General features: G+C 36.4%; 1 protein-coding gene across 1 annotated transcript; it reads right to left on the bottom strand.

Annotated features, from left to right (window-relative positions):
* Window positions 1-729: 729 nt before the first annotated feature.
* On the bottom strand, window positions 730-1,997 carry LOC142975691 (fork head domain transcription factor slp2-like). Its single transcript, XM_076118689.1, has one exon. The coding sequence runs from the start codon at window positions 1,920-1,922 to the stop codon at window positions 954-956; it is 969 nt and encodes a 322-aa protein (XP_075974804.1). The 5' UTR covers window positions 1,923-1,997; the 3' UTR covers window positions 730-953.
* Between the last annotated feature and the right edge of the window lie 13,650 nt (window positions 1,998-15,647).

The raw sequence follows: 15,647 nt of genomic DNA on the forward strand, positions 1-15,647 counted from the left end.
GACGTTCTAGTTCATGTTTATTAAAGAACTCAAAATAATAATGAGCCTGAATAAAAGATTATTTTGACATTTTGTTGCTAATGAATAAAAACAGCAAATAAGTAGGTATTCGATAAAAAAGGTGTAGTCATTATCTATTTGTAAGTTTTATGTAAAAATAATATAAAACATATATTTCCATCAAAGGCAAATCAGTACCCTAAATAACTTTATAGAATCAAAATTACACATTGCAACTGCATTTCGAGTTTAGTCTAATCTATACTAAAACTACCTAATTAAGTTTAATATAACGGCAAGTAATTACATTGAGTAACTTCGCCACAACATAAATAATCTCGTCAAAGTAAATTCTGAAACTGTCTATTTTTAAACGTTGTTAGTTTATTCCGAGAACTATTCCTTTGAGCGAGTCGCATTGTTTACAGCTCGCCGTCGGTCGGTCGCTCTCGCCTCGCCGGCTCACGCGGCTCTCTCGCCACTCACGACTAAATCAATCTCACTTTATCTTACTTACACCGGACTAATCTCACAGCTTTTACTCAACATACAAACACTAGTCGGGAGATTAAACCCCAACTAATTTAACTAAAGAATCCCTTAAAAAGCTGCCCACTAATAACTCTGCCCAGATTACTATAATCTCGGTTCGTATTATCTCAGAGGCGACGCTCGTAATCGGATGACCCGATTTCTCCGTAAGGGTTTGAAATAAAATAAATATTTAAATGTGAACAATACTTTAGTTTATTATAATAACTCTTCTTAATCCTATAATCTAGTCAATAAATATACAACTTTGGATGTATTTACACATAACGACGATGCGGAATGCTCGACAGAGGTTACACGGGTAATATTGCAAGCTAGTGAGATTACCTCTCTTCTCCACTGGTCCATTTGCTACACTAAAACTAAATCACAGATAAATAATAATGTCTTTGAGTGTTCGTTCATTGTCGAGTTAACACTGTAACTGGCTTGTAGATGTGTGGCGTGAGGGGGTGATGCGACGGCGACGGCAGCTCGGGGCTCGACGTGCCCGAGTTGGTGGGCGAGTGCAGCATGGGCGGCGAGGGCGGCAGCAGCGGCGACGTCTGCGCCAGCATCGCTGACGTCTGCGCCAGCTGGGAGTTCTGCAGCAGCGGCGACTGTCCCAAAAAAGGACCCGACGGCAACCTCTCGTACAGTGAAGGAGAGTAAGGCAAGCTTCCGTAGCCCATTGAGTCACCGCGGAAGGCTGGGTGCACTGCACTAGGAGCTACTGGAGGAGTCTTCATCTGCATCGGAGCGTATCTTTGGTATAACAGTTGTGAGTAGAGCCCGACCAGCTGTGAGTATGTGGCGGGAGGGTACGCTCCGGGCAGAGGCGCGCCGGGGAACAGGGGCCTCTTGAAGCACGCCAGCCTCGAGCGACCGTTGAGCGCTGAGCGACGGCGCAGCTTGCCCGTGGTGCCTCCGATGAACACGTCCTCGGCAGAAGCGTCCAGCATCCAGTAGTTGCCTTTGCCAGGGTCGTCGTAATGTCGCGGCACTTTCACAAAGCACTTGTTCAAACTCAGGTTGTGGCGGATGGAGTTCTGCCAGCCCTGTCTGTTCTCCCTGTAGTAAGGGAAGTTTGTCATGATGTACTCGTAGATGCCGTTCAGTGTGAGGCGTTTCTCGGGACTGTTGCGGATCGCCATCATGATGAGAGCGTTGTAACTGTACGCTGGCTTCTCGTGTTTCTTGTCCTTCTTGTCGTCGTCGTCTTTGGGCTTGGTGCAGTCTACGGGTTCGGTTCCCGTCACGTCAAGTTCCGAGTCACTGAGGTCCGCCTCGGAGGGCGAAGCGCCCGTCGACGAGGCGGCGGGCGAGGGCGGGGGCGCCGGCTTGTTCATCAGTATCGAGTTTATACTGAAATCTCCTTCGAACTTCACCATTTTGAGACACTTGTGTTACACTTGATAGACGCGATATGTGTGCGCACTGCGAGCGGAGAGCGAACTGGCGGGCGCGGAGGCGGGCGTCCGCTTTTATACTGCGTTTCATAAGCCCCGCCCCCACAGCTTTGTGTCGGCGCCGCGACGAATTGGAGAGCTAGCTTTTTGTTACATAGAGCCACGCCTCGCGGGCCGTAAGCTCCCCTCGCCGCGCCGCTCCCCACCCCGCTATCCCCCCTCGCCGTGTATACAGCGTGTAGTTTTATTTGCATTGCGCCTGCGCACCGCGCACCGCCGCGCCGCGCCGCACCGCTCGCAGCCGCCGGACCAGTTTATTTATTATCTGCCGTTTTATTGTTGATGCGACGATTATAAATCGATTGTGGTCTCTTGTGTGATTGATGAGTATTCAAAAAAATTAAGTGTAGTACTGTTTTAAATCGTTCAATTTGACTTGATTGATATTTGATAGTAATATTATCTTGTATTTAAGTATTTTAATTACGTTGTAAGAGTTAGTGATGGTCGTACGGGTCGTTTTACTGTTAATGATATGTAAAGAGTAATCATGATGAATGATATAAAATATTTAGGTACAAGATACGTTTGTTTCCGGTGTTAAGTAATCTGTAGTAGATAAATATTGCGTTAGTTGTCGAAACACGAGGGATTACGATAACCGTTGATACAAACAATCAGTACTACACAACGGATATGTACATGTTTGATTTATAACTCGATTTATCCATACTTCACAAAATATTTAGTAATTTAATGTCAACCATATAAAAACAATGCCTTAAAATCGAAATAAAAACAAAAAAAAGTAACGTAGAGTTTCACCGGTTTTCGTCGTGGACTCTACTAACTGGCAGCTAATTCGTTAACTGTGACTTTAACACTCACAAGTACCTATCAATATTAGATTAGAATAAATGATGTGATTTACACTTATCTTATGAGTAAATATGAACAGTATAAAATAATGTATAATAGAATACGGGAATTAACGCGAACACGCATTTTTTAATTCCCGTATTCTATTGACATTTAAAAAAAGCAAGCCGTGAGTTTCTTGCCGTTTCTTCTCACGAGCAACAGCTTTTCCGAAACGGTGGTAGATAAAAAATATTTTGACGATTTAAAATACTTGTTAAAGTTTATGAAATAAAGAATATTTGACTTTGACTTATTATACATTAAACATGCAACGCGAGAGTTTAAAAACAGTATAAAATAATACATAAATACGAAGTAGTAACTAATTATGTATGTAAGCATAGATAAATAAATTCATCGAAACAAAAAATATCTATATAATTTTTTAATAAATCACAATAATGCTATTTCACGGAATTAAAGGCGCTTCTAAACGGGCCATATTTTCCTGCAATATGTGGCTGCAACATAGTGGCCGGACATATTGCGAGCAACTCCAGCCATACTACGCAATATTGCAGCAATATTGCAGCAATGTTTCAGACATATAGCCACACATTTTTGATATTGCAGCGAATGGCCGATATTGTTTTGATAGGTTGCCGGACGATCGCTGAGCTACCGATTTTACTGCAATGTTGCCCGGCCAGCTTTATTGTTGTTTCAGTCGCTCACTCTTGTTATGATATAGTGCATCCTTTTCTACGCGATTTATATTTATTTTATCATTTATTATTCAATTTTTTATCAAGCATTAATTCTTGACATAAATTGTCTAATGTTTTACGCCTATTGGCGTAAGGTCGAATCCACTGTCTCTGCTTTTTCCTTTTTGATTTTTCTCGTAAAACGATATAGGCTGCTGCGACGAGTGTCGCAGAAGCCTATATACCTACATGGAAGATTTCGTCGCCTATTTAAGTAGGGTCGAATCCACTGTCTCTGCTTTTGCCTTTTTGATTTTTCTTGTAAAACAATATAGGCTGCTGCGACGAGTGTGATTTCGTCAGCCATTATTGCCGGTTTGTGTGGCCCGTTTAAGAGTCTGCATCATGCTCCATACTATTGACAGACATATTGCAACACATGGCTCGGCCATAGATTGCTCGGCCATCGTTGCAATAAAATATTTTTGTGATGGCCGAGCAATAAGTTGCCAATAGTGCAGCCACATATTGCAGGAAAATATGGCCCGTTTAGAAGCGCCTTTAGACAAATACGTGTGCAACATTTTTACAAATATAATCATTACACTGGATGATATTTATAATGTATTTATTTACCTAAATTGTCAATAATCTAAATCTTACCTAAAACAGTGATAGGAAACTGGTTTAAGTTTGCACTTAACGCAGGTAATCGACTGTACACAACACAACACACCAAAGACTTTTCCAAGTTATCTGTGTATTAGAAATAATGATCACTTGTTATAACGGCGAAGGAAAACATCGTGATGCAAACTTTGCATACCTAAGAGTTCTTTAGAACTTGAAGGTATGCAAAGTATCCAACCCGCGCTTGGCCAGCATGGTGGACTCAAGGCCTAACCACTTGTTCGGGAGGAGACCCTTGCCCAGCAGTGGGATAGTAATGGGTTACTAAAAAACCTAAGGGACTTCACTTAATAACAGATTAATAGCAACTGTATATACCTACCTACTTCTAAATTGCTTTGATGCTGATAGCGGTTCAAGACCGATTTTTAAAATTTCTGATATAGATTGCTTCCGTAGCGCAGTAGTTTAGGTCGCCACGCTGCTACCGTTGTCGGGTCGTGGGTTCGATTCACAAACGGAACAACATTTGTGCGATCCAAAAATAGTTGTTTCGAGTCGTACTTTGTGTCCGTTGTTTGTTCGTAAAAGTCAACACAAGGGCAATTATTAGTGCGGGAGTTATCAATAAACTAATTCTTTAAGCCACTACAGTGGGACAATAACGGCTTAAAACCATCTTACCTAAACCTACGAACAAAGGTTATTCAACGATGTTTATCAAAGATATTATCACTTATCAAAACACGTATATAAATTGCTTAACAATATGCAATAGTATAGAACATTACATATAAGATATATTGAAAGTCATTCTGTGATTATTTTCCGTTGAAGGAAACGATTAAAGGTTTAATAACAAAGTAAGGAAGACATGGCGATTAGATAAAGTTAAGATTACTTGTTTTATTAGCTGCTCGCTCCGACTTTACCTGTATTATAAAGCAATTTTTAACCGACTTCAAAAAAAGGAGGAGGTTCTCAATTCGACTGTATTTTTTTTCACTTTGTTACTTCGTAACTTTTTACTGCGTAGACCGATTTTGATGATGATTTTTTTTTAACTAAACCTTAACAAATTTATAAAATTTTAATGTTACTGTACGTTGCCGCAATGGTTAACGTGGTCACCTCGCCGTAGTAGCGTGTGTGGTGGCTTCGATCCCATACGGGACAAATATTCTTGTGATGATTCATTTTATAACTAGCGTCCGCCTGCGACTTCGTCAGCGTGAAAAGTATCCTAGGTGTTATCTAGGTCATAAATTATCCGTAAATCCAATTTCATGAAAATCCGTTCAGTATTTTTTTCGTGACAGAGTAACAAATATACTTTCATACATACATACATACATTCCCACAAAAATTCGCATTTATAATATTAGTAGGTTAAGATGTATAATGATAATGATATTGGATTAGTCCGTGGCTTCGTCCGCTAAAGATTGTCTCTACTAATCCGGATGGAGTTCTCATAATTTTCGTCAATAAAAATTAACAATAAGCCGTAATCAGATTATGTGCTACAGTTTTACCTATATACTTTACCACCTATTTACAGCTTAACGATTAGTTTTGGATAAACTAACCGAGAGATAAAGCGAAGTAAGTACCTAATGCTTATGTATGAAAACAAATTTTATAATTCCGTTTGATAAGGTATTCGATACTTGTTGTGGTATGAAACTGAATATTAGTATTTTCTGAGGTGCCTGTTTTCTTTATTACAAGACATGACCTTTAAGTTATAAGCTATCGACATGCTAAATATTGTCAAAATATGTATATTTTACAAATGTTGCAAAAAAATGAACACATATATCTACATTGTTATTTTTAAAAGACAACTCCCGAAGTGAGAATTGCTCTTGTGACGCGGGGACTTTACAAACAACGAACACAAAGTACAGACCCGAAATAACAATTTGTGGATGGCACAAATAATTAATTCTTCCGTATTAGAATCGAAGCCCCGACCTTCCGACGCAATGGTAAAGGCAACCTTAACCACTGCGCTACGAAGGTAGTCAAACTAACTTTTGTATGGTAGGTGAATAGAATTTTAATCAAAATTGAGATGATTTTATTTGAATGTTTTTTTTTATCTCAAATTATATTCACTTCGGATAATGTTTATACACTCGCAACAATGTTTCTTTTGTTTATATATATAGTTACAAAATCCATTCTTTTCGCAGAATGGTCCCTAAAATAACGGCCCAATAGTTTTAACTACCTGATGGCATTGTTCTATTATAATAACCATTATCTACACTGCTAATCGCCCACTTGTCTACAAATAGTCGTAAATCCATACTTTGTTTATATTAAATAAGGAATTAACTTTAGGGTTTATTAATCCGATTTTATATACTCGGAAGAAAGACTTAGAACATTTTTGAGAAATATCTAGAAAGCGTGTTTTAAATTCCGTAGTATACATTAAAATAGATTTTTCATTTATTTGGTCCACGACTCCACGACTAGCGTTAATGAATCAAGAAATTAACTGATCTTTCTCCGATCTGTAATCTATTACCTTACTAAATTTTATTCAAATAAGTCCAGGTGTTTTGACGTAAAATAATGGCAAATAGTTTAAACTGGAGTTTTTATGTTATTTACTGATTGCTTTTCTCTTTAAATACTTATTTAGTGCAAATAAAAACAAACAAAAAATGACGTAAGTATGATAGTCAAAATTATAATACAAATAAACTACCAATTCAAAAAGGCCTATTCATAATTCAACTAAAGATGAGATGAGCCGACAAATAGTGAGTGCATGGAACACATGAGAATCTACCGACACATCTTCTACCGACGCGGTAATCGGTTGAACCGATCGACGAATAATCGGAGTTATTCTGATCGAATTAGTAACAATCGTACACCTGTGTCTATTCAATGTGTAGTTTGTACTGGAGGTGGGAAATTGTGGATGTTCCAATGTTTTAGATGCAAGAGTTTGATGGCGTAGTTTTTTGGCTAACATTAACATAACAATAGAATATTATGGCTATTTTGGGTTTCACATTGGCGGTATCTTGAAAAAAGACAGTTGCGTAGTACTCGTAACCGGCAGTCCTGTATGACAAGATGTATGAATGTTATAGGCAAGTTTGTAGGGATCGTACTAAGTGGCGTTCTTTGGTTTTATGTCCTGTTGCAGGTATTAAAATTCAAAATATCCTTTTTTTTTCGTAGACTTCGTACAAAGCATTTGAAATAGTCATAGTTATATGTAGTAATTATTTTGTAAGACACAAATAAAGATGAAAGCAAATTACAATTGCAGTACGAAATTAAGTTTGGGTGCCTTTCAAGTGGTTGATAACAAAATAAAAAATGGTAAAAGTAAATTACAGTTTAATTTAAAATGATATTGTCCATAATCAGATTTCAATTTAAAATACCGCATCCAGTATCTCCAACCTCAATGTTACAACTCCGGTGCTTCACACAATAGTGTCAGATTAGTGTCGGTACACGTCACGTGGTCACACTGATCATACTGATCATACTGATCACTGTGATCATGATCATGATCAGCACGGATCACGGTCAGCGCTGCCATTGTGCTAAGATTATATTGTCGTGAACATAGGTCTTGTTAGAAGGAATTACGTATGTATTTGTGTTGAATGTACCCCTGGTAATTATTTATTAACAAAACGAATGGATATGTGGATGAATCTCTGAAAAAAATATTATCTTAGATAGACCTTAAAATAAGTACGTGGTCAGATTAAAATGTTCTCTTCGATTACCATTTGAATGTTACAAGCCAGAAAAATCTTTATAATCTTATTTATTTATGAATGACGTAAACACTCTAAAAATATTTAATTCCTTGATTTGATTCGTATACCCTATACTTGTTTAGATGATTAAGTTAACTTACAATTTACTTGCCCTACATACTGTAAATATTACATAATTATTATTTTCTCAACACTCTAATCAAATGTAGAACCTTAACTACACCAATAAAACCTCAACAATTAAAAAAAAGGCCATCACCACAAGATCAAAGCGAGGCCGCTGTCGTGTGACGTCACACGCGTCACTTACGACACGTGACGTCACTATCCTGGACAGATAACGTGACAGATGCAGATAAGCGATGTACTCGCCTCGATGACTATGGAGGTTTAGGTTTGATGCTCGGATGATGCACTCGCTTTAATTATTTGTAGCTTTTATAGGTTTATTTTATTAAAAGTGATAACCCTGAAGCTTTAGCCACTAGGTTAGGGTTCAACTGGTTCAAGACATCGGCATAGGTTGATCTAAGCCAATGTCTTGGTCCATGTTCCCAATAAGGTGGTTCTTATCTGTACCTATTGTATTTTTGTTTTCTTTTGTAAGGATGTAGAGGAGAGCAGTAGAGAAACGTATAAATATCTGTGAATTTTCAAGTTATCCTAATGACTGAAGGATCGAAGAATTTCGAACATATAGACACATATAAGCAAGTACATTAACTATTATAATATTTATTATCTACGACACAAATCACAGCAACTATCAACCAATTATGTTCTCAATAGCCTCCCACACAGACACAGACAGACAGACAGATAGATGTGAGTCACATAAGATGACGAGATCACTGGTCCACCGCAGGACCGTGTTTGTGACCCGCACCTTAAGTAAGGTTAAATAATTGATGCCGACACTCACTCAACGGAACAAGTCCTAGGGATGGGTAATGAGTAGCCGTATTGGTACAAATGTAGTATCTGAAGTAAAAAAAATGTTTGGTTGTTGCACGAATATAATCGATAAGTTTAGGGGCAAGCACATTATTCTTAAGCAGGAGTAATTAAATGAATAAACCCCAAGGTAAACGATTAATTGCATTATGTAATTCTGATCAATTTACAAAACATTTAGGTATGAAAATTGTGACCACTTTTTTGACTTAACAAAAGACTACGTAGTACGTCGCTTATTGTCTACTTTTTGTTGTTGATTCATATTTATAATAAGATTCTATCAACTATACTTAGTTTTTATAAGAGTAAGCCACTTTATAGGCTAGGTTATTGTTGATACTCGCTTCATATTGTAGCATCAACAAAAATATCATAATAAAATACTAGTGAACTGATTCCGGTACTAGTATCAGTGTGTCCATCCCTACAGTTATGAGCTATGCGTATGTATAAGTGGTTGAAATTAAATTATAAGTGGCGGGTCAGCGTGGGCGGTGTTGTGCTCATGCGATTGTCCTTAATCAAACTACTACCATGGAAACATTACGTTTTAGTATTAATAAACATTATTTCCGTAGTGTTCTGTATCTCTAAAAGTGTACACTGAGTCGAAAAGAGTGGCCTTGAGTTTCTTGTTAGCTCTTCTCATAAGGTTCTACCCCTTTTCCGAGCTAGTGGTAGATTCAGTAATTGTAGCGACTATCATCAGTATCAGTATTTGACTTAAATGAATAAATAATTTGATTTAGATTTTTTATTTTGAAATTAAATTTGTTATTGTAGTAGGTATAAGTGTAAAAATACGGTCAATAATTAGTACATTGTATAGATCCCTGATAGCGTCCCGCACAATGTTAGTGACAGTTTTAGGCGCCTATGGCGTCCTCATATAGATGGAGTAGAAAACCATACAGCTCGTTTAAATAATGGTATATTTTTTCTTAAATGTTTAATTGTTTATCAAAAACTTCGAGAAAACAATATATTATGTTCACTACTGGCACAAAAACATAACTTCTGATATAGAACTACATGTTTATCGAATAAAACTCGAAATGATTTCTCCAGAACGATTATTATTCGAGTTCCAATAGTAGCATCATCAGATTAATTAGCTGAACATTGAGGACAACACAAGAAGTCGTTCCACATCACTCATTTCCTTATCCCGCTACTAATTGTGTTTCAACAAACAATTTCTGAGAAATAACCCCACAGAGGAACAAACAAACGTAATTCTACCACTTATATTAAAACTAGTTATTTCCCGTGACTCTGTCTGCGTAAACTACAGAAAAACGGCTTACTAGCTTTCACCTGCGACTTCGCCGGCGTTAAAAGATTTTCGGTGGTAATAAGTATCTTATACGTAAATGTAGATCTGTGTATCAAATTTAATTAAAAAAAAAAACTTTCGCATTTATAATATTAGTAGGCAAATAGGATTACACTCATAGTAGTGAGATAAAACCAGGATAAAACCGATACTATATCCTTTCTTGGATCGCAAACTATCTTTGCACAAAGTTTCATTCAAATCGGTACAGTACTTTAAGCATGGCGAAGAGACAAAAAAAACAGAGTTACTTTCGCATTTGTATTATTCATGGTAATATGAAAATTTAGACAATTATTTAAGAAATACTACTACAATTTTCAGAATTGCTTTTGCTTTTCGTTTTCTTAGAAAATGTTTGAATATGTGTTTCTTTTAGTCTTTATTAATAATATTGACATTATTGAGCGGATATGATGTAGTTAATTATGTATTTGCTCTATTTTATTCGTTATTGATGTTAGTTACTAAGAATTGTGGAGAAAAATAAATGAGCAAATCTTTTAGATTTAGACAGAGTATTCGCTGAACTCATAACAATTTAATTTTACTACTTTATGCCCGCGGTTATGATTACTTTTGTTATTTATTAGTTAGATGTTAGCCTATTTTCTTTTCTCTTCGCCACACCTATCCGATTTTTGTGCAAAGATCAGTAGAATCCTACTAATATTATAAATGTGAAAGTTTGTGAGGATAGATGTATGTATGTTTGTTACTCTTTCACGCGAAAAATACAGGACGGATTTTCAAAAAATTTGGTACACATAATAACATGATTTTAAACATGGATTAACACATAGAACACTTTTTACCACACTAAAATTAGTTTTCTCTGGGAATCGGTCCTGCGATACCCTACGTAAATTAATATGCTACAGCCACAGTACTTAAGGTTCCTTAAAATATTCCCATGATCACGACAAAGTAATCCCTAATAATAAACAAAACACAATTATTTATGTATTTCTAAATTAAAAACTGCATTCAGAATCTTATACATTTTCAAGAAAAGTAATTTGATTCAAACACCTACACACATACAATTTATTTTCAACTTTATCGCTTAACGGATACAGTTCAGAATTGTTTGCACTTTTCATAGAGCTTTATACATAAAAGTTCAAAAGAAAATGTGCTCTATTACCTATTTAGTAGAGTTTAAATTTGATTGTGTAGTGTTGGGGTCATAAACCTGCTAATTCACGAGTCCTTTTGACAAATTTAATTTCTGTAGTGTCTGCGGTAGAAATGAAATGTCAAAGTTGGGTAAAACATTGCTAAGGACCCTAAGACCATTTTAAAAAGGACTACATTTAGTAACTAATTGTAGACAACTGTATTTTTTCGTAACTGCGTAATATTGATTGCGTTTTAAAACCGTTATTTTCATTTCTAAAAGGATTCTCTTTTGACTTTTTTGTAAGATCTGTAGCTCGATTCTCTACTACTATCGACTACCAACAACCGGCTAGCTATCGAGAAATTATACACTAGCGCCTCTACCGGGCTGCGTAAGAACTATTTTAGCAGTATATTTCAAACTAGCTGACCCGCGCAACTTCGCTTGCGTCACCTATGAGAATGGGTCAAAATTTTCCCCGTTTTTGTAACATTTTTCGTTGCTACTCCGCTCGTAATGACCGTAGCGTGATGTAACCTTCCTCGATAAATGGGCTATCTAACACTGAAAGAATTTTTCAAATCGGACCAGTAGTTCCTGAGATTAGCGCGTTCAAACAAAACAAACAAACAAACAAACAAACAAACTCTTCAGCTTTATTGTATTAGTATAGATAACAAACTGTGCTATTGTGACAGTAGTGCGTTTGGGGATCGAATCCTGAAAAGAGCATTTACGAGTTTTCAATTTTTCTGTTAACAAAGGTCAGTTGGAGTTTAAGAGAGATTCATGTGTCGGATATTTTGACAAAGAACGATAGTTATACTAAAGTTCTCATTTATAAAAATGTCAACGCAAGAGTACTTTTTTCTTTCATTTGAACTTGCGACCTTGACCACTAGGCCTCGGGAACTGACTGACTGACTGAACTGAAATACATATTAAGCCTCACGACTTTACTCACATTTTTCTTGTTAAAATCTTCTGCTGGGACGTGAATCAACAGTAAACAAATACTAATCTGAAACTCACGATTTCCTTCAATCAAATAATCTAATATGTAACAAAAATAATCCAACAAATATGAACTCGAATCTGGACATACAAATCACAAAGAAAACTTGTAACTTCTTAACCCAACTTGCTATACGAAAATAGACTCTAAAGTGAAAGCAATAAGGGTGTTAACTGTAGTTTTTGAAGCGTTACAGTTATGCTTGTTTTATAATGAGATGCGTAACGGATAGATAACTCGATGGTCAGTTAGATTTTATTGTAAAAGAAATGTGAATGTTTGTCAAAGACTACTGAGGAATTTAAATCACACTTATAACGTTCAAGTTATGTCACACTGTTTGTTTTGCTTTTATGCCTAAACTGCTGAACCAAATGATCTCTTAGAGGTTAACATTTTATCTACACTATTGGTTCTGACCCTACCACTATGTAGACGAATAGCCAGAAAGAAAGAGAGAGTTTAAATAAAAATATATATTATTTAGAACAAAATTAAATATTTTCATTCTTTGAACTGAGATACAAAATTGATGTGCGATAAATTTATCTTAAACGACGTTTTTTCGAAACAGATTGAACGCAAAAGAATATATAGTAAAACTAGTTTAGAAAATCCTTAAATCCGCCTTGTGAAATGTATTTACAGGAAGTTTAAATAAATAGATAAATCTTTAAATAACAGTGGGCTGATTGCGTCAAGTGAAAAGTCCTTGATTTGACTTCCTGATCGAGTCCATATTACAGACTGTAAAAATTGTACATCAGTCTGAGTTTCACAACAGTATATCTTCAAAAGTACCTATCCTCCGTGAAACGTGTATATTTATCAATGTTTTTGAAGAAGACAGATAAGTAGGAGATAGTAGTGATATCAATTAGCGGCTAGATACTGTCGGCTGTGGATAAGCACAAAAAACCCACTGTCATAATACTCGGCAAGTTTTCACACGACTATTGAGTCTTATGTCCGGGTTTAAAGTTGTATTCTTGTTCTGATGACACATTACACAATCTATACTATCTATACTAATATTATAAAGCTCAAGAGTTTGTTTGTTTGTTTGTTTGTTTGAACGCGCTAATCTCAGGAACTACTGATCTGATTTGAAAAATTCTTTCGGTGTTAGATAGCCCATTTATCGAGGAAGGCTATAGGCTATATATCATCACGCTACGGCCATTAGGAGCGGAGTAGTGACGAAAAATGATACAAAAACGGGGAAAATTATGACCCATTCTCTCTTACGTGACGCAAGCGAAGTTGCGCGGGTCAGCTAGTGTAACAATAAAATATATATATTAGCTTTCACCCGCGATTTTGTCCATGTGAAAAGATTTTTTGGGAAAAGCTTCCTATATGTTTGTCTTAGCTGTAAACTGTCGCGTATCTATCAATTTTCTGTGAATTTGTTCAATAGTTTTGACGTGATTGAGTAACAATCATGTATACATCCAAACTATAGCATTTATAGTACTGAATATAAATAGGTTTTTAGCGCACACAGTCATCTGATTCCAAACTAAGGACTTTGGTAATCAGACGATAGATAAATGATATTTAAACGACGACCTTCTTTCTACATAGAAATTTTATAAAGTCTATGTTCATTCCAATCCAATTCAAATAATTCATTAGAAAGATTCCATCAATCTATAGCAATATTATAAAGCTGAAGAGATTGTTTGTTTCCTTGAACGCGAATCTCAGGAACTACTGGTCCGATATGAAAAAATCTTTCAGTGCTAGATAGCCCATTTATCGAGGAAGGCTATATATCATCACGCTACGACCAGTAGAAGCAGAGTACCAGTAAAAAATATTACAAAAACGGGAAAAATTATGATCCATTCTCTCTTTTGTGGCGCAAGCGAAGTTGCGCGGGTCAACTGGTAATACATAAAAGGAAAATTAGACTACCCCGCGAGGGTAAATATAATGACCAAAGCCGTAGACAACTAGCTAAATACAGGCTTCAACACTATCCTCATAAAATTTTCATCATAAGCAGAAACACTTGACATCAAAGGAACAAAAACTCAATCGTACAACACAAAATGTAATAATATTTTGCAATTTTCCCTTACCTTCTAATACCCTTCGATATACGATCAAAGAGCCCACGTTGTCCACCTGTGGGATCCCACGGCCACTCGTTAATAATTCAGCACCGTTCACCGCAAGTCCCCACTTAAACATTCGATAATAGCGAACCATTATAAATAGGTAATTAGATACTACTGCTCCTAAGTAAGCTTTGATTTGTTTTACTTCGAGTTTTATCAATATTACTGTTGTATTTTATAGTTAAATTTACCGGAAATAACTATTTTCAATGACAACAAAATCAACAAAATAATATTAATATGGCGACCGATTTCGTCTACGGTGGCTAGTCTCATGGAAACCAGCTAACTGTGCAGGATTTTGTTTATAGTGTTCAAGTGTGTCTATAATACGCAGGTACACTCTCTACTCATTACTATCATAGCCCAGTGGGACGGATAACCGACACGACCAGTGAGAGGTCAGACGCAAGACCAACGGCATTGCGTGTTCTCCGAGACACGGAAGTCTACGTCCTCAAATTCCTAACTCCGGGCAATTTCTGAGAAATTTTGAACAGAAAACTTAGAAAAGACTTTTTAGCCCAACCCAGGATTCGAACCCGAGACCTCTTGTAATCGCATACACTACCGACTGCGCAACGGAGGCAGTCAAGATGAATAAAGGCTACATAGACCTATCCTAGATAATTGAACAGTCGATTAGACAATAGTGTGCTACGTTTCTTACAAAATTAAAGTTATGTGGGATTTCCTTCTACCAAAACATTAATAGATAATAACAAAACAGGTGTGTGCGCAATTGTATGATTAAACAGATATTTAATTACGAAACTAAGCTGATAAGCTGATAAGGTGATAAGGTATAATTTATTAGTTATCGTTGATAAACATCGGTCGCTAACTGGAGCCACAGCTGGGAATTAGTCACACAACACTATAATCTTAATTTGTGTTTGTATAGCACTTAGCTATCTTGTCTTAGTCATGTGATTTTTACTAGTGCAGGTAAAGATGTTTGACGTTCATACACGTACCCGTAAAACAAATAAATACACGCTCGAAAATACTTTGAAAACTTTTTTATTATTTTTTGTAAAAATACTTGAAAGGACCTTGACATGACTTGACGACTTAATTGACTATAACTGAGATTTACTGCCTAAATGTCTTTTGCATGATGACGCTCAATGTAAACACTACTACGTGGGTACCAATCTATGAGAAATCCGCGTCTAAGTTTGCTTT

This window comes from Anticarsia gemmatalis, chromosome 9 (genome assembly GCF_050436995.1).
Source record: "Anticarsia gemmatalis isolate Benzon Research Colony breed Stoneville strain chromosome 9, ilAntGemm2 primary, whole genome shotgun sequence".
Classification (NCBI taxonomy): Eukaryota; Metazoa; Arthropoda; class Insecta; order Lepidoptera; family Erebidae; genus Anticarsia; species Anticarsia gemmatalis.